Consider the following 18403-nt stretch of genomic DNA (forward strand, 5'->3'; position numbering starts at 1 on the left):
TATTGGACTAGTATTTACATCATTCTGCACAGAGAAGCGTTATATGCCCGGCCAGTTAGCTCGAGCGCGGGGCGTACGAACCTCCTCTCCCTCATCTTGTTAGTGTGTAGTATTATGCATTTTTGTAATGATTACCTATGTGCCTTTGCATATAATCTGTCGCAGTGCCCGTGAGGATTCTTTTACATAGTTTGAGGTGGTATAAACTTCTATTTGATAGCATAGATTTCGGTTCGGTTCGTTTCGTCTCGTCTCGTTTTCGTCTCGTTTTCGTCTATTCTTATCCCATCCCATACCAACCCATCCCATCTCATCTCATCCCATCTCATCTCATATATAAACTTGGATGCGGTGTGTGTTTACCTGTACTGCTTTAGTTTGTCAATTAATAGGGTAATTGATTGAGGTACAGCGCCCGGGAAGAAGTGTTTATTCCTTTTTTTTTTGTCTTTTTTTGGCGGCGTCGGTGAGTCAGGTCGGTGCTTTGCTTTGCTTTTCTATGGTTGATCTTTTTGTCTGAGAGTTATAACAGAGATTCCAGGTAACAATAATAATAATAATATTAATACTTTTTTTTTTCCCAATTTTTTTTGTTGATTAGTATCTGACGCTACACATCCTATCAGACAATAATAATATTAGCAGCGGCAACAACAACAATAACAAAAAATAATAATAACAACAACAACAACAATAATAATAATAATAAAAAAATATCAATAAAAATAATCACGATAATAATATTAAAAATAATAATAATAACAAAAAAAGAGTCAATTCGAATCACATCACACCAAAGATAGAAATAGAAACTGACTAGAGGAGACTCCGAATACACACTATATTTTTATTTTTTATTATTATTTTGACTATTCCCTTACTTTTTGGATTCAGCTTCAGAATACCCGCATATCGTAGCCTCCTTCCAAGAAGACACATACACACACACAGGTATATTTCTCTTTTTGTCTCACTAGACTTTCTTCTCTTTTAGGTTTCGGCTTTTGTTCTTTTATTCTACTTCCAGATTTTTTTTTTTCTTTCAAATTTTGTCTTTCCTTACAAACCCCCGTACGCGAGATTTCCATTGTCTTAGCTTCGCAAAAAAAACACTATGATGACATACGCACTTGATGATACTGTAATGAGCGCCGAAGATCTTCCCAGTAGAATTCAAGATAACTCTAGCATTAGCCCTAGCGCAGACACGAGTGGAAATGTTGCCGATGTAGGAGAAGATTCTGGCGCCGACGCGTCAGGAAGCGCAGATATATCTTCTGGAAATGTCCAGCTGGATCTTTTGGCATCGAATATGAACGACATCGAGGTGCCAGCCTCCAATCCGGCACTGGAAATGTACAAAATGATCAAGCCAGTAACGAGTTTCCAGTTTACGTCGTTTACGGCAGCGTTTGCCCGACCATCATGGCTAGAAGAGTACAATCCTGTTGAATGTCATTCCGTTCCGGCAACGCAGACTAACGAAAACATTATGACCGCTCATTCATCTTCAGGTGCTGGCACCAGTCATTCATCAATGGGCCCTGTATGGGCATCTACATACGATAATGAATTTGGAAGCATATGGAGGAACAGTACGTCTGTGTCTGTGCCTAGACCCAGACCGGCCTCTGTTCCTGCCATAATACAACAAAACCACTTTCACCAGAATCCAATGAACTATTTTGGCCTACCTCAAGGGCCTTCGTCTGTCCCGGAGACTAGACTCCATGATTCAATGGTGGATTCGGCTAATGATTCGGCTTCAGAGTCCATCTCGGGCTCCGTAGCCGATTCTGTCGCAGGATCTGTAGCTGGCTCTGTTGTAGGCTCTATATCGGGCTCTATCACTGACTCGATCATGGATCACAGCTCGGTTGACAGGACAGACTCATTGTCTAGCACAGAAGCAGCCTCTAACATGGCCTCTCCTTCAATGTCAATGCTCGAATCAGTGCCTCATCGTATCAACCAGAACCTATCGGCAGGCTCAAGCGTCTCTTCTGCAGTTTCAAGCTCACATCCACTGTTCGATGCTAGTGTTTCCATGTCTTCTGTTTCTTCGAGTACTTCCTCTGGTTCCCTCTTAGCTACTGGGAGCCCAATTACGAATGTCAAGTATAGATGTTCACAGTGCGGCAAGGCCTTTGCCAGGCCATCGTCTTTGAATACACACATTAACATTCATACTGGTGATAAACCTTACAAATGCTTGTACCAGAATTGCACCAAGCAATTCAATGCAAAATCAAATATGCTGAGACACTACAAATTACATTCTAAAAAGCCAAAGGCTAAAGTACAGAACAAGAATAAAGCAAGAAAACTTTGATTATTTATGTTGGTCTTTCTTTTTTCCTTTATTATTTTATTAAATTATATTTTTCTTTCCTTTCCTTTCCTTTCTTCTTCTTCTCTCTTTGTACACTATTATGATGCGGGGACATCTTCTGCTGTTTTATTTCGAAATGTCACTGGCGCGCAATTGCATGTAATGACAGTTTTACATTTTTTGCATCTCTTTTATCTTTACTTTATTTTTCTATTTTTCTACTACTGGTTGCTCCTGATGATGAATGGAGCACGAAGTTTGATTCATGTCCTAATTCTTGTTATTACTTTCTACTTCATTTTCAAAGCTCAAACTAAATTTCGATTTAAGTTTACCTTTCCTACTTTACAAACAGTACATGTCACTGTTATTGTCACTTTCCTTCTCAACCTCTCGTTATTTGTTTCCTACTACCATTTGTCCTCCCCACTCTCTGGTTACTGTCCTCCGCGCAAAGCTTGTATTTTATAAATAAGTTCAGACATTTCTATAATGATATCAGCATTTTATATATCAATGTATATGTTCTTGTCCTCGAAAAGTACGTCTCATTAAGTTCCTCTCTATTCTAACTCAATTCTCCCTTTCGCTTTCAAAATCTGTTTTTCTCTAATACACATCAGATTTTCTAAACCAAACTCATTATCTGAGTTACAAAATTATAAAAAAAAGATCTACATGAGAGTAAATAATCAACTGATGCTAAAGTGGGGGATGGAAAATCTCAAAAATTGGTTTCTATATCTGTTACTAGTATCATAAATCCAGGAAACAAGTCACTCTTTGTTTTTATTTTCCAACTCGGGAGTGCAAAAAAAGTAAAGCTGCCTTTGTGAAATCCGCATCTTATGACGTTAACAAACATAGCACGAATTAAACAATCCGAGCCTTTGCTGGGCTGTGCTTTTTTAACTTTTTTTGTTTGCCCTAAGACTTACGGATTCCAGCTAGCTACGTTGCTCTTTCCAATTCTATAATTTATTACATTTGAAAAGGTGATATGACTACCCAAAGAAACAAAGAGAACCAAGCTTACAGGAGGATTTGCTGCAAGTTTGGATCTACACATTTGGTTGTAATTTTCCGATGATTCCAGAAGGACTCTGTTCCTTAAACGAAGTTTTTCCACATTCCAGATTTCTTTATTTTGTATGATATGTGCTTGGCAGAAGAAATTTCTATGCAAGGATGAGGACGCGATGCCGCATGTAATTATTTTTTTCGTACTAGGGAAAAAGCTCAGGAACTTTTCCACCCATGGCACAATGGTGGTCGGGCACATAGGGAAATTGAATAAACCCCTGCCGGGTCTGTGGATTTAACCCTGGAAACTGTATTAGTTAGTTATTTTTAGTGCAGAAACGGATTGATTGAGGGTGATAGATAATTCGTAGGATAGAAATGCAATGTAACGCGAAAATAGAGAGTTCTGTGAGGTGGTACAGTGTGTTGCTAGGCCGAATTGATGTCTCTGAACTGGCGTACACATTGGATCATTGCATCTACACCTTCGAAATACGAATCTTTATTTGCGAAGCTTGTATGCCTTTCGGTATTGACATGAGTTTCCAACGAATCATACTTCACTTTACAATTTTCGCAGTAGCCAGGATTTTGCTTGCCTATGGGCTGGTGCACCCTTTGTTGTGTTACTGAAGTAGAAGTAGCCTTAGCGGAAGTAGCCTTAGTAGAAGCAGAAGTAGTAGCATTACTGACAGCCGTAGATGCGTCTGCGGCATTAGCAAGTACACCTGTGCTTACAGATTTACTTTTTGTTTCAGCAACGATTGTTGTGTTTTTCCCATTGACTTTGTTATTTGTATTAACAGTAGACGTAGAGTTGGAATTGGAATTGGAATTGGTGTTAGCGTTAGTGTTGGTGTTGAGAAGAGTTTTACGCTCAATGACCATTCTCTTCAAAGAAAGAAGGTCCTTGTTCAAGTTAGAGGCTTTCACCGGTTCAAGACCATTTCCAGTAGTTGCAGTACCGTTGCTATTTGCATCAACCGATTGAACACCACTTGCTCGAATTTCCTGCTGAAATTTGTTCTTGTATCCTCCTGCACCACCAGCAGCTGCACCAGCACCATATGGCATTTCATCATCGTCAAAAGTATCGCCCCTGGGTAATTTTGGCTGTTTGAAACGAGCCATGGAGCTTACCAGTTTGTTGTACTGTGTTGTCGAATTATTGTAGATGTTTTGATATGGAAGAATAATTGGTTCACGGTCGTTTTCAGGGTTCGAATCCAACTCATCGACATCTGCCGTTGGCAATGCAGCTGGCTCAGCACTTGTTTGGTACAAGAGTCTAAGCTTCATTGCATACGATTCGTTCGCCTTATCACGCTTGTAACGCTTTATTATTCGACGTGGCTGCAATTCGTCCGTTGTGTCGTCTCCCAGAAATGGACAACGACCGAAAGAGCCAGGATAAATGACTGGGTAGATGTGCTTCTTACTGTTTGAATTGATATCCTGCTGTTTCCATTCCAAAGTGATCAATGGTGCGTTAATCTGGGATAAATCATACAGGTACACATGCGGATGCTTAAAATAATGCAAATCTTCTCTCTTAGCTTTCGGGTCTCGTTCGTTACTACCGAATAACTTCTCATTCTCTAGGAGGTTCAGCAAGTTGGAAGTCGGCAGTCCTTTCCCATTGATGCTATCCCGTTCCATTTCCTTCAAGTCGACATCCATGTTTGTCAAGAACCGCGCTGCCTTTTCCAACGTCCATATCTTCATATACCCGCGCTTGTGCGCCCTTGTTAGAATATCCGTAGATGGTAAATGCGAGTAATTTGTAATCTTTCTGGATGTGATCACAATTGTCACTTCATGGTCGAAGAACTGTTTGATCTTAGCTCCCAGTGTAGAGAACGATCGGCGCAAAACATCTTTACGGTTATCGTTTGCTGTTTCCGAGCAGTCAAAGTATATATATGTGTCACGTTTCATTATCCTTCTCCAATTATTTTGCCAGTCTATGAGTTCCTTGTTACTTAGACGTTGCGTTTGAGCTTTCGTGTTCGTCCCGTTAACTCCACGTTCATTACCAGTCTTTTCAACAGCGGATGCAGACCCAGACACAGACCCAGATACAGAAGCCGCCACACCACCAGGAGCACTCAATTTCGTACCCGTGCTAATAACACCAAGCGCATTCGCAACAGAAGTACCACCAGCAGATGCACCAGCAGTCGCGCCTCCTTGCATCGTCTTCAAAAGCGCATTTGGCGGATGCGCAATCGCTCCCTCTATGGTCCTTAACGTCCGTTGTTTCTGTCTATTCGACACTTCTAGCTCCAACAAATCAAGTGACCTCTTTTTCGGATTATTCAGATGTGCTCCCATCGTGTTAGGATTGTTTTCCTTCAATGGTGATCTACCGCTCTTTCCCATCCTGTCTGGCGTATATCACTATAAATCCCTCTGTATCTAACTTCAGAATTTCCCAATTTCACCACACAAATAGATAGAGTCGAAGAGTAACCCTACAGACCAGTGTCGCTCTGATATCGCCACCTCTCTGCCTTCTCTATCCTGTTTAAATAAACAATCTCACGTTATTTAACAGTTTAAGGACTAACTAACTCCTGCTTCTTCATGTTTTAGAGGTTTCTGCCTGTTGATGGTTTAACGCGAAAAAAAAATACATATATAGCGTATACGCGAATGCGGGTAATATTATAGGGTCACGTGATATATTAATATACTTGTACTTGTACTTATACTTATACTTATACTTATACTTATACTACATTACAACACACAGTCTAGTTCCCTGCAAGCCTGTATCCATGCAAGTCACGGAACGCCTCCAACGAGTACTTCAGCTTGAGGCCCAATAGTCCGTTTGGAAACTCGTTTCCGGCAATGTACACGAGAAGAAGGTCGCTGTCGGGGATCCTGGAAAGCGCAATGTGTAGGTCTTCCAATTCAAAATGATGAATTGTGTCTGCAGGCACACTGTCCTTGTCCTCACACCATTTGTCCTTGATCAACAAGGCCATCATCTTGAGGTTTGTGACTGACGAGTTATACGTTTCTGGGGTCTTATTGTTGACGTACCATAGAATGCTTCCTCTATTTGTTATTATCATGGATGTATATATGGGTGGGGTTTTCCCCTCGAGCAACGGCGCATCCTTTATCGTTTCCTGTAGGAGCCCTTTGATATTTTCACTCAACAACATTGTGCCCGCGCCAGTTGTAGTATATTATGTGTGGTTGTTTCTTACCGAGTGGTAGGGAGGGGGGAGGCTAGTATTATTACCTAATGGACAGACTCACGGAATGCAGATAAGAGACCTGATGGTATTCTCAAGCATGTATATATGTATGTGGTTTTTTCTGCATGTATATATAAATGCATGTATATATAAATGTATAATGTTATATTATAATATAACATAATGTGATATTATAAGGTGTTGCACAATATTTTGGTAGCGAGTTGAGCGTGGTTGGAGCACGAGCGTATGACGTGTAGGCGAACAAAAGTAAGTGCCTATTTTCTTATTCCTCGTGGCCCAATGGTCACGGCGTCTGGCTACGATGTTAGCTACTTCTGCAACCAGAAGATTCCAGGTTCGAGTCCTGGCGGGGAAGAAAATTCGGCCTACCTTTTTTTTTTCTTTCTTCCCCTTCTCTTCCTTCCTTAACTGATACTATTACTATTCAAACCGATCCATTCCCCTTACTTATTATACTAGCTTTGGCTGCAGTGCCCTGCTGCAGTGCCCTGCTGCAGTGCCCTCTTTTAAGCCTGTATACATCTCTTCTCTTCCCCTCTCTTCTCTCCCTTCTGTTTCTTTCTCTTGTACTGTGGGTTTAAACAAAATGGTTATTATATATATATACACAGATAATAATTGTTTATGTTCCCTTCAGCGACAGGAACAACGTAGAATAGACCCAAATACCACCACTTCAACTGAGACAATTGGATCCACCAGATATAAGTACTCTGGCCTGTGCCTTACTCTTTATTACCAAACCATTGCTCCCCAAATCTTCCCACAATGCATCTTCACAGGAGGGATCGAGCCATTATTGAAGGTAATATCAAACTAGAGATTATCCACGAATCCAATCCTTACTTCGCTGGCGAACCAATATGTTTGCTCATACGCTTGAAACATCTCGGCTCAGAGCAACAGAGAGAAACTATAAAGAAGAAGATCGATGCTTTGGAACAAAAGAGGAGAGAACTAATCGATAGTTTGAACAATGACAACGAATCAAAGCCATGGTTGGTGAAAACTCTTTGGAACACGTTCCACCAGGAAGAACGTTTCAAAGATGAGTCCCTTCAATCCCAGATTGATGGTCTTAAAAAGAAATTGGAGTTTCACGAAGCTGTAGATCTAATGTCATGCTTTATGCAGATCGTGGGACAATGCTCTATGGATGATGATGTAATACATATGGACTCGCTCTCTGTAGGATCTAAAGGACCCCAGCTGGTAGGAATTGGTTCCCAAAACACACAAAGTGGCGAAGATGATCCGCTTACCAGCATCGTTTCTTCCTTTTTCAACACTAATCTAGACGAAGAATCGTTAAAGGCCTCTCCCCTTATGTCTACCGAGACAATCGACACGAAAGACTGGATCAAGGTTCCGTTCCTTTTGATTCCTCAAACTTTACTATTCTCTGAACTGCTGTTACAACCAGGTGAAACTAGAGTATTCAAATTCAATACCGAAAGATTAAGAAAAGATCTACCTCCATCCTACACCAATTCCGCCCATTTCAATATATCGTATATCACACAATTGGGTATTTCAATTAATGATCCAAACGAAATTCCTCATCAACACTTTTTCAACTTCCCAATAACCATATATCCTTACGTCGATAAGAATATTTGTCAGTACGAGATGCCTCTTAATAGGGAATTGACTATTAGCAGCCCGGGGAAAGTGCAAGATATGGGGAACTCTGTAAGGTATACTAAGAACAGGAAGCGGACTATGCAATCTACTCAAATAGAAGAAGATATCAGAAGGAGAAGTATATCAATGATTGGAAAGACTTCTGGTCCGTCTATCGAGTCAATGAAGAATAAATTCAAAGAAGTAGTATCCAAGTGGGATGAAAAAGAAGATCCTGAACTGGCAATGAACTCTTTGTTGGAACATCAATTTGAGAAAGAACAGCCAGCTTCCGTTCGAGTCAATTTGGCTCAATTTTTTTTCGAAGGCAAGCACGACCATGAATCTTTGACAGAGGATCCTGATTCAAAACTACTCTCTCAGTTACATTCGCTACAAAAAGAATATGTGGTAAAAATGAACGAGAAATTCATTTGTAACTTGGAATTATCAAAACCTGTTTACTCTATTATAGACCAGATTGATCTTACTTTAGATTTCGAAAGCCCAGAAAATGACCCAAGCTTCAAGGTAACGGCAGTAACCGCATGTATAGAAACGTTTGAGCTGATAAATCCGAAATTTTCCACTGAACAGAATGTATCCAAGAAGAAACCAAATGGAACTCTGATTTATGAGAGTCATGCAACTAATTTCGATGAATGTAAAAGAATATCCATGAAACTTATGCCCCAGTGCTCCCCAACAACTATGATTACAAGTCAGTTCAAAACAGATATTTTCCAATTGAAATGGATGTTAACATTTAAGTTCGTCATGATCCCAATCTCTAGCGAGAAAGAGGAGTATTTCTTAGACAAAACTTATGAAGACAAAAAAGGCACGTTATATCATGCCAAAAAAGATATAGAAGGCTATAATTTTGTTTTCCATGTCCCACTTAATGTACTACCAACTGAAAAGCAACTCGCTGGTTGGTAGAAGAATACGGAGAAATGTTATCTACAAAGTGTGTCGATGTTAAACGTAAAATATGTTCTTGCAAATAAATTAGAAAAAATAATTATAACATTATAAGTAGTACCTATTTCCAAGGGTTTTCAACCAACTCTTCAGACATATCAGAATATAAACTCTTATCAGCTTGGTTTGATGCACCGACTGAATCATTAATAGTCGACATTTCTGAAGCTGTGATAATATTACTGTTATTTTCACCGCTCACACCCTTCTTGTCTTTTTTTTTGAACCATGCGGCTTTATTATGCTCCTTCGCATTATATTTATTAATGTTCTCGTTATCTTGGTTCCTCCCTTTATGCCTGTCATCTCCCTTTTCCCTTCTTGGGAAAAGTTTATTGAAACGTTGCTGCACAATTGCCATAGTATCCGATCCCCTATATGGATGTCTGCTATCGAACACATCAAACAAACGGTCATCTGTATAGTCTGTGAATATTCTGTAGTTGTTTGTATGCTGCCATTCTCGAACCCATGTTGAGTTATACTGATTAATTGTCTGTTCAGTGGTTGCGAGATCATCCACTGTCTTGAGCACAAGGGCATTATTTTTATGTTTCTTAGTAAAGTCTAGTAGTTTCACAGTTAACACTAAACCTGAAAGATAATCCTCAAATTGCCAACGAATATAATCTTCGCTTCCTTCATATGACGAATTCTTCGGGGTAGACCAATCATCTTGGTTCCAACTCTTTATTACAGACTGTATGATAATATCCATCCACTTCTTGTCACTATGGCTTAGTTGAAGGGCTTGATGTAGTTCCTTATCTTTTTTATTCATGATTTGAACGGTAAAATCGTCTAGATTAACCAACACATCACAAAGAGATTTGCTTTGTTCCAGCAACAAAGTATTAGAAGTACCCGCTATGAACCACCTTGTTACTGATGAAGAAAGGTCGTTAATCTGTTGTAAGGGGACATAAGGCGAAAAAAACCCGCCTTTAGTAAATATCTGTAACGGAAATCCCAAGAAGCGTAATACCGATATTCTATCGCTGGATTTGAACGAACTCTTCATAGTGATGTTTTTTGAGTATGTATCTAATAAAGGCGACCCACAATCCTGAATATTACTGAGTAGACATGGAATCAAACTGATGAATGAGAATTGGATATTACACAGTTGTTCAACATCATTTCCGTAAAAAAGAATTCGCTTTTCTAGAAGCATCGCTTTCAATATCACTAGAACATCTTTCCGTAAGTCGTATATCATCTTCCGTAGATTCAGGCCTATGTAGAGGTGACTTTCATCATTATCATCATACTCAATTGAATTCAAATTCGAAAATAACGTGTCTATTATCGTGCGGTCGCTAAAGTCTCTCTGCAAAAAGAGCGCATTAGTTATGATAGCCAATTTATCTTTAATCTGTCCTACAATCGGCTTTCGACATACAACAACAACAGACTTTTGCACCGTAGAACGCACCACATCCTTAGATTTATTTAAAAGCTCATCACTCTGGATCTGTTTGGAACAGCTGATCGCAAAGAATGTACTATAACGTCCACTCTCTGCACCGTTTTTCAGCGAATCCCCAACACTAGAACAACATTTCTGATTTACTTCATCATAGAGCAGTGTGAAATAAGTAAAACTCTGTTCAAATGAATGCGCCCCATCAGGCAAGGCTTGGAACGGAAGATACTCCCATAGATTGTTTATGCTAAGCCCCGTATTTCCCCCATCATACCAATATTCAACTTCAGGGCCTCGAGTGTGATGGAAATCAACTAAACCACACCCGAAAATAACGTCCTTACTCATATCTTCTTAAGCCACTGACAAGAAAGTACAATTCTTGTGTTTTTACCTACTTTCAAGTTCCAGCAATTGGCTTTCTAATGTATTATATCCCTACATTCGTCCATTTAACACTCTAAAATCATGCATATTAATAGGTGAATCCTCTTAAATGTGTTTTAAGACTCTGCTTAGCTTAGTTGAGGCAGGAAAAAAAAAAAAAACATATACAAGAAATCACGTGATATCATAAACCCACACACCTTCATTAGATTTTCCAAAACCTGCATCAACTACGCTTTAAACAATGCCAACTTAAGACCTAAGCAGATTAGACAGTGAGCGTAAGAGGCATTTACAGGATTGGATGCAATAGTGTAGGATAATCGAGGACACATCGGGAAATAATATATACAAGGTTTGTTAGCACCTGTCAATTGGGAACAAGAAAGTTTGAAATTGAGCAAGTAAAGGAGATATACATATTCCAAAGTCAAAGGCAAAAGGTGCATAATGGATGACTTAGAGGCTTCAATTGCTCAGATTATAGACCAAACGCAGGCTACGCTGTTTGAGAATCCAGAATTGAGCATAAATGATGATATATTGACGATACCTTTGGGAGTAGACTCGTTTCCTGAAAAGCTTTTGTCAGGCGAGTTTTCGGAAGATGGTGCGACGTCATTGAATAGGAAAGAGTTGATATTGAAGAAAATATTGGGTGATGTGGTTTCTGGGACCGGAGAAAATAGTGTCCAGAAAGTGTGCTTGTTGCTGGACCTTTGTTACCATTTAAAATGTAGAAGTGAGGATGAAACGGAATCCAAAATGTGGGCTAGTCTCTTTTTTGATTTAACAGCTACATGCATACTGACGCTACCGTTCCCACATGAATTGGGGAATTTCTACTTGTATCTTAATTCAAGACTCCCATGGTACTTGGAAGGGTTATCTAAGGAGCCGGTACCAGTAGGGGAAACGAATTTGAAAATGGGAATTAGGCCTCCTGCGGCCAAACTTTTCTTCAGTATCGATACGCTTTTGAAAAACCTAAATTCACATTCGCTATTCTTAACTCCAGCCCACTTTGATCTTGTCCATAGATTGCTATGGTGGATCTCGCAAGTAATCCCAATAAACGATAATTGTAACATTAATAAAAGAGCTAAAATAATGGAAGACTACCCAGAGTCTTTTTGGGCTCCACATTTACCTGCTTTGGGTAGTTCTGCGACGATTCTTTCCGATTGGGTAAGTATCTGCGACGATTGGTTTTTACATCCGTTACACTGGGTCTTCTCGCATCCTAGAGATAAATTGAGCATTGAGCCCATTCTTCATAGGTTTTTGGATGAAGTACTATCGTTTGAATCTGATTTCTACAAAATGGTGAAAAACAAGAAGGAAAAAAATGCCAAACAACAAGCGGCTGTAAATGGGAAAGAATACTACTCATTGAATTTCATCAATGGGGACTTTGGCAAAATCAAGGATTCAAGAGATTCTATATCAGAATCTAAGATAGAGTTCTGGAAGTACTTCAACTCAGTTGCCGAAAAGAATGAGAATGTGATCCAACTCTTACCGTTGGAGCTCGACTTATTCGACCTAAAGGCCTTCCAGGACAGAATTGAAGCATTTGAATATGGGTATTTCCGGAAACTAGTCATCATTCAAATATTCTTGACAGTCTCGTTGTTCCATGAGATTATTTCGGATTCCACTCTAGCTCATTACTGTGGCAAGATTTTCAACCAGACAGTGACAACTCATTCTACCAAGATGCGAGTGGAATATGGTGATAATACCCTGAATAAGAACGAGAAACCGTTAAAATTTTTATCAGCAAAGAAGCATAGAATCCTTACATTCTACCAAACCAATGATACACCATTCTATGAGTTGTTGAAGAGTATAGTCAACAATGAAGTAGAAACCCTAAAGCAGAAGGTGGGTGACTATGCAGATATGAAGGATATACATTGGTCGTCTGCTGCTTTAAGCAAACCAGTGATAAATGACTCTTTTAAGAAATTCGGCTGGATAAAGCTTGGAAATAAAAAGCTCGATAGTTTATGGAAGGTTCCTTCAGGCCTTGAATTGGCCAAGAAGTTCTCGGAGTCCAACGGTAAAAATCCATCAGAATTATACAAATCTATCGTTAGTGGATATAAGGAGAACTCAGAACTAGAAAACAACGATAGTGTAAACGTAAAACAATGGCAGGCTTTAAGATCGTTGAGGTCAGAATATTTGTTTGAATTTAACAAGGTAAGCGAAAAGACTACTTTGAACGGGTTTGCCGACGAGACTTTGGTAACGAAAGATATTGAATCCAAGAAAGAAATTTTGGCAAACAGAGCTCAAAAGAAGAAGAACATACACACTCAAGCTGTTGCTGAAGCTGAACAATATTTCAAAGATATCGAACAGAAGAGAAGAGACTTACTAGAGGCCAAGATTAAAAGCCAAAGAGAAGCACTAGAAAGCTCTAAAACAGAGAATACCTCTAGCGCCGATACAGGAACAGAAAACAAGACCGACGCTCCTAAGAGAGAGCTAGAAGGAGAACCCTCAGAGTCTCAGGAAGATTCTTCCCCAAAAAAGAGAAAGATCAATCCGGAGACGTCTCCAGAGACTCCAGAAGTTGCAACAGATGGTGCTGAACCTACAAAAGTTCCAGAAACTACAGACAATTCCGATGCTGTAGAAAACTCAGAAGCACCAGAAGCAGCTGCTTAGCAATAAAATAAACTCTATTCGACTACACTTTATATGTATATACAATATAAAAGAGCATTTGGTTCTATTACCACTTACCCGGTCACATGGATTTCTTTTTCATTTTTTTTTTTTTTTTTCTTCTTCTTCTTGGAAGATGAAAAAACCTGCAATAGATGCGATGAGCTTAGTTGAAGCGATGAGTTAGGTAGCCAACAAAAGTGTATTGAATGTTAAAGTGGTGAAAGTGAGAATTCCTACAACAACTTGTGCCGACTATTGATTCTTAACATCTAGAATTAATAACTTAGGAATATCCAGGAAGTCAAGATGGTGGAAAGTAAGAATAGACCAGCTCAATACAAGCAGTCATCTCGTAAAGGTAAGAAAGCCTGGAGAAAGAACATCGACATTAGTGATGTTGAGAAGAAGCTAGAGGAGAAGCACGAGCTTGAAACCACCCATGGTAAGCAAACTTTAACAGAAGTGTCTGATGATGCTCTTTTTGCTGTCGATACTGATGGTGACCAGGTTTTGAAGCAAAAGTTAATCAAACGGAAGCAGATCAAGAAGGTATTAAAGTCTACAGAAATCTTAGAGTCCATCAAGACTAAGTCCAAGGTCCCTGCTCTAACTTCTGCCAAGGTTGCGAATAAAAAACAAGACAAGGTTCAGGGTGTTTCCAGGAAGGAATTAGACAGATTATTGGCTCTTGCAGGTAAAAAACTTGGTGAAAGTAAATTAAAAGCTAGAGTTGCCAAGGAAGGACTTGTGAAGTCCGATACTTTTGACCTATGGGGTGGTGAACCTAAAGATGAGATTGTTGTTCCTTCAGGTTTGAAACTCAAAGTTAACCCTGAAAATATGGAGAAGGTTCCTAAAGAATTACTGACGCAGTCTACAACTGGATGGTCCGTCGCCAAGGTAGCACCACCAACTATCAAACATTCGACTGTTTTAGTTAAGGAACGTGAAACTATTCCACACGCCGGTAAATCATACAATCCAAGCAAAGAAGAATGGGAGTCCCTTATTAGTACTGAGTATGAAAGTGAGTACAAGAATGAACAAAGGAGAATTGCTCTTGAAAACTACAGACAAAGAATCCAACATTTGATGGAAACTGCGGATGATAAGGAGGAAGAGGATTCCGAATCCGATGAAGAAAGCGAATCTGAAAGTGAAGATGCATCTGTGTCCGAAGGAGCAGATCCATCAACTTTATCTCTAAACCCTGCTACCAAAAACAAGAAGAAGACAAAGTATCAAAGAAACAAACAAAAGAGACATGAGGAAAAGGTCAAACTACAGAATGAGATCAAGAAACTAAAGGAAAAGGTAAAAGAGCTAGAGAAGTTGACAGATATCGAAAAAGAGGTCGAAGAAAAGCTTGCTAAATCTACAACTACTTCAAACAAGGTAAGGAAGAACAAAAAGCATAAACTTGGTACTAAGCATTCTGTCATGGAGGATAACTTGGAAGTTAAATTTTCTGATGAACTTTCCGACTCTTTGAGAAAGCTCAAACCAGAAGGAAACCTTCTATATGATGCTGTTAGGTCTTTGCAAAGTTCCGGTAAGGTCGAAACTCGTGTCCCAGTTAGAAAGGGAAGAAGATACAAGCAAAAGATTACGGAAAAATGGACCTACAAAGATTTCAAATAGTTATGTCATCTCATTGCATAGTATATTCACTTCGATAGAACATCTGTACAGTAATATAATAGAAACCTGCGGCTTCTTTTGATAATTTTCTTATAGACGAATTAATCATCATTAGTACTAATATATTGTATCAAAATTATTAAAGTCGTAAAATCATTTACATATGTATATCTGAAAGCCATTCCGCGCAGCTTTAAGTTACATCATATTCAACTTTCTTTGTATTTCATCCCTTTGCTTCTCCGAACTTTTCACATTGGACAACTTTTGTTGGATGGAGTCAATTTCATGCTCAATTGTGAGAATGGCTTCATCAGAACCTAAGGTTTGCAAGTTCCAGTTGGTACCAGAGGTTAATTCCAACAAATAATCATGATATTTAATCAATGAAGGCCTCTGTGAGATGGATATGAAATTAAACCTATACCTCTTTAACATGGTAAAAAGATGATCTTCCATGTCAGTGCTGATTGCATTTGTCGCTTCATCTAAAACCACAAATCTTGGCCGGTGAAACATTATCCTTGCAAAATTAACCCTTTGTTTTTCACCACCACTCAATATATCTTTCCAATCAGTGACTGCATCAAAGTAGTTCAAACCTCGATCTCTCTTTAGCAAGTAATCCAATCTAACCTCTCTCAAAATCTGTTTTAAATAACTGTCTTTGAACCCTTTTTCGTAGAACTCTTCATAAGACATAGGATATATTATTTGATCTCTAAAAGTGCTTCCTTGAGTAAAATATGGCCTTTGAGGAACGCAAAACAAGTCATGAGCTGGTGGAACTGATAGTAGACCATTTTTATTGTATATTGGCCAAATTTCGGTCAATATTCTTTCAATCGAGCTTTTCCCACAGCTATTAGGGCCCAAAATCAATAAACTACTCCCCATACCTCTTTGATTAATCAATTTGGAGGCATCAAAGGGATCACGTATATTGGTCAAGGAAATTTGTTTTGAGGATGCTGGTTCTGGGGCGATTTCCTGCGGTATTTGGAAAGTCAAACTCTTAACTAGCAAAGAACCGTTGACACCCTTCGAAGACGGTACAATGATATCAATATTTTCAAACCTGATTCCCCCAAAGTCATGTTGTACAGTACCTCTAATGGCGGGCGATGACTTGGTGACACCATTGCCAATTATAGAATTTAGTTCTGCCGCCGATGGTTCTTCACCATCATGCAAAACACCGTAATCAAAGTTACTGTCATGCACTCTATGAAGGACTTTTAGCAAAGTAAATATCCGATTCGTATACCCGGTTAGTTGTGAGATATCTTTGATGGAATGCATTAACCTTGTTCCGGCGTCTGCAAGGGATAGCATTAGTCTTTTGTTCATGATGAACTCTTTCATATTGCCAGATTCATTCACAGCATCAGAGGCCCACGTTTGAATTACTATTGGAATAGATGCAAATGCGTAACCCCAAGCTGACCAAGTGTATTTCAAGATATAGTCTTCTACAATATTATACTCCACTTTCGAACGATCTACAAGTAACATGTGGTCCATCAATTTATCGTACAATTCGTTTACTTTAGAGTGCTCAACCTCAGTACCCTGGTAAAATGCAATTTCCTCGCTGTTATTAATCATATTCAAATTGTAATTGTAATAGTCACCTTCTGACTTCGACTTTAGGCTTACAAACTTGCCCAATGGCGGCGAGTATTTCCTGAGAATATACCCCGTCGAAAAGTAGTTGAAAAAGATACCGGCCACACCTAACGTTCCCAAAGAGTCTCTCAAAAATATCGAGAAGAAGATCAAATCTATCATAGGTTTGGCGATGTTGGCGAAAACATTCGTGATAGCGTCACAGAACTTCTGGACGTCATTTGTGATCGAATTATCAATGTTGCGAATTATCGAATTTGTTGCTTCGTGATCAAAGGACGTCTTGTAGAAAACCAACCGTTTATCAAGATACATATCGTGGATGTACCTTGTCAACCGTAATCTGAAATTCAAGCTTAGTTTCCGCTGAATATATTTGATCGCACTGTTCGTATACGAGGCTGGAAACGCGATTAGCAACCAGCACGTCATATCATACGCAAACCTCTTCGGTCTTCTAGAAATAATATCCTTGACTATTTGACCGTCCAACCGAGCCACCATCAACGACAACCACGTCCTCAAAATGAGAAAGAATATCTGCGATGCCAACAACAAACTGTTCTTGTGCAAGAACTTGGGTATCAAAATTGGAGAAAGAACGTTCAACTGCTGCAAGAACTTCGAGCTGAACAACTGCGACTCCACGTTGTTCCCCAAATTCTTGAAAAGATATCTATCGTGCTCGTATTGATCACTATCCGTCGGCACAACCAACACTTTCTTCTCCTTCCCTCCATCCTCCTTTATATACAACTCCCGCGTCCCATTCTGCAGATTCTGGTTCTTGGCGCTGGAACTAACCAAATTCCGCGTCCTTCTCCGCGTACAAATCTTGATCACTCTATTCACTGCAATTGCCAGCGATATCCCGGAACCCCCGCATATAGCAGCAAACGCCCATATCACAAACCGTGCGTGCCGTTTGAACCCGCGATTCCTGGAGTCTGATACATCAGCACTACGTAATAGCGTCCAGCAATGTCGCAACAAAGCCGGAACGTACCCTTTCAACTGAACCTTTCTAAGATCTAACTTCAAGAACTGGTAATGAAGCTGCACCAGCAGCTTCAACACCTTAGTGCGCACCGAAATATCTGTCATTTTTATCGATGATATTGATGATGCCTTATTATATTATTGTCCTTTTATCTTAGCTGTGCGCCAGTCCACTTGGAAAAGATCGATTCATTAAAACAAACATGTCTTTTATAGCCTGAGCCAATACCCCTGTTTCACTCTCCAACCGCATTTATTTTGTACGGTTTGTTACTTACTGGTCATTTCATTTGACACATTCTTTCCATGAGCGGAGAGGAGAGAGGAGAGCCTTACGATGCGGCTGACGTAACGTAACATTAGGGTCTTAAACTAAGTTTCTCGGAGAATCGGAGTTAAGAGATCACGGAGAAAAAAAAGATCAGTAAATAAATAAAATGA

General features: G+C 39.5%; 8 protein-coding genes and 1 non-coding gene across 9 annotated transcripts; 5 read left to right on the forward strand and 4 right to left on the reverse strand.

Annotated features, from left to right (window-relative positions):
- Positions 1–1114: 1114 nt before the first annotated feature.
- Positions 1115–2332, forward strand: KLMA_20186 (uncharacterized protein; the record flags this gene model as incomplete). Its single annotated transcript, XM_022822729.1, has 1 exon — positions 1115–2332. One exon carries the CDS (start codon positions 1115–1117, stop codon positions 2330–2332), a length of 1218 nt encoding a protein of 405 aa, XP_022674521.1.
- Positions 2333–3784: 1452 nt separating this feature from the next.
- Positions 3785–5737, reverse strand: DBF4 (protein serine/threonine kinase activating protein DBF4; the record flags this gene model as incomplete). Its single annotated transcript, XM_022822730.1, has 1 exon — positions 3785–5737. One exon carries the CDS (start codon positions 5735–5737, stop codon positions 3785–3787), a length of 1953 nt encoding a protein of 650 aa, XP_022674522.1.
- A 374-nt stretch (positions 5738–6111) lies between these two features.
- SLM4 (Slm4p) lies at positions 6112–6531 on the reverse strand (the record flags this gene model as incomplete). The annotated part of the gene is made up of 1 exon (XM_022822731.1): positions 6112–6531. The coding sequence occupies one exon, from the start codon at positions 6529–6531 to the stop codon at positions 6112–6114; it is 420 nt and encodes a 139-aa protein (XP_022674523.1).
- Positions 6532–6856: 325 nt separating this feature from the next.
- Positions 6857–6946, forward strand: KLMA_R209. Its single transcript is given in 2 exon segments — positions 6857–6891; positions 6909–6946. It is a non-coding gene; the product is annotated as a tRNA-Gly (tRNA).
- A 413-nt stretch (positions 6947–7359) lies between these two features.
- Positions 7360–9156, forward strand: RGP1 (Rgp1p; the record flags this gene model as incomplete). Its single annotated transcript, XM_022822732.1, has 1 exon — positions 7360–9156. One exon carries the CDS (start codon positions 7360–7362, stop codon positions 9154–9156), a length of 1797 nt encoding a protein of 598 aa, XP_022674524.1.
- Positions 9157–9259: 103 nt separating this feature from the next.
- AVL9 (Avl9p) lies at positions 9260–10972 on the reverse strand (the record flags this gene model as incomplete). The annotated part of the gene is made up of 1 exon (XM_022822733.1): positions 9260–10972. The coding sequence occupies one exon, from the start codon at positions 10970–10972 to the stop codon at positions 9260–9262; it is 1713 nt and encodes a 570-aa protein (XP_022674525.1).
- A 489-nt stretch (positions 10973–11461) lies between these two features.
- On the forward strand, positions 11462–13690 carry HPR1 (Hpr1p; the record flags this gene model as incomplete). Its single annotated transcript, XM_022822734.1, has 1 exon — positions 11462–13690. The coding sequence occupies one exon, from the start codon at positions 11462–11464 to the stop codon at positions 13688–13690; it is 2229 nt and encodes a 742-aa protein (XP_022674526.1).
- A 309-nt stretch (positions 13691–13999) lies between these two features.
- On the forward strand, positions 14000–15334 carry NOP53 (Nop53p; the record flags this gene model as incomplete). Its single annotated transcript, XM_022822735.1, has 1 exon — positions 14000–15334. One exon carries the CDS (start codon positions 14000–14002, stop codon positions 15332–15334), a length of 1335 nt encoding a protein of 444 aa, XP_022674527.1.
- A 198-nt stretch (positions 15335–15532) lies between these two features.
- PXA1 (ATP-binding cassette long-chain fatty acid transporter PXA1) lies at positions 15533–18067 on the reverse strand (the record flags this gene model as incomplete). The annotated part of the gene is made up of 1 exon (XM_022822737.1): positions 15533–18067. One exon carries the CDS (start codon positions 18065–18067, stop codon positions 15533–15535), a length of 2535 nt encoding a protein of 844 aa, XP_022674528.1.
- Between the last annotated feature and the right edge of the window lie 336 nt (positions 18068–18403).

The sequence above is a fragment of the Kluyveromyces marxianus genome, chromosome 2 (assembly GCF_001417885.1).
Source record: "Kluyveromyces marxianus DMKU3-1042 DNA, complete genome, chromosome 2".
Taxonomy (NCBI): domain Eukaryota; kingdom Fungi; phylum Ascomycota; class Saccharomycetes; order Saccharomycetales; family Saccharomycetaceae; genus Kluyveromyces; species Kluyveromyces marxianus.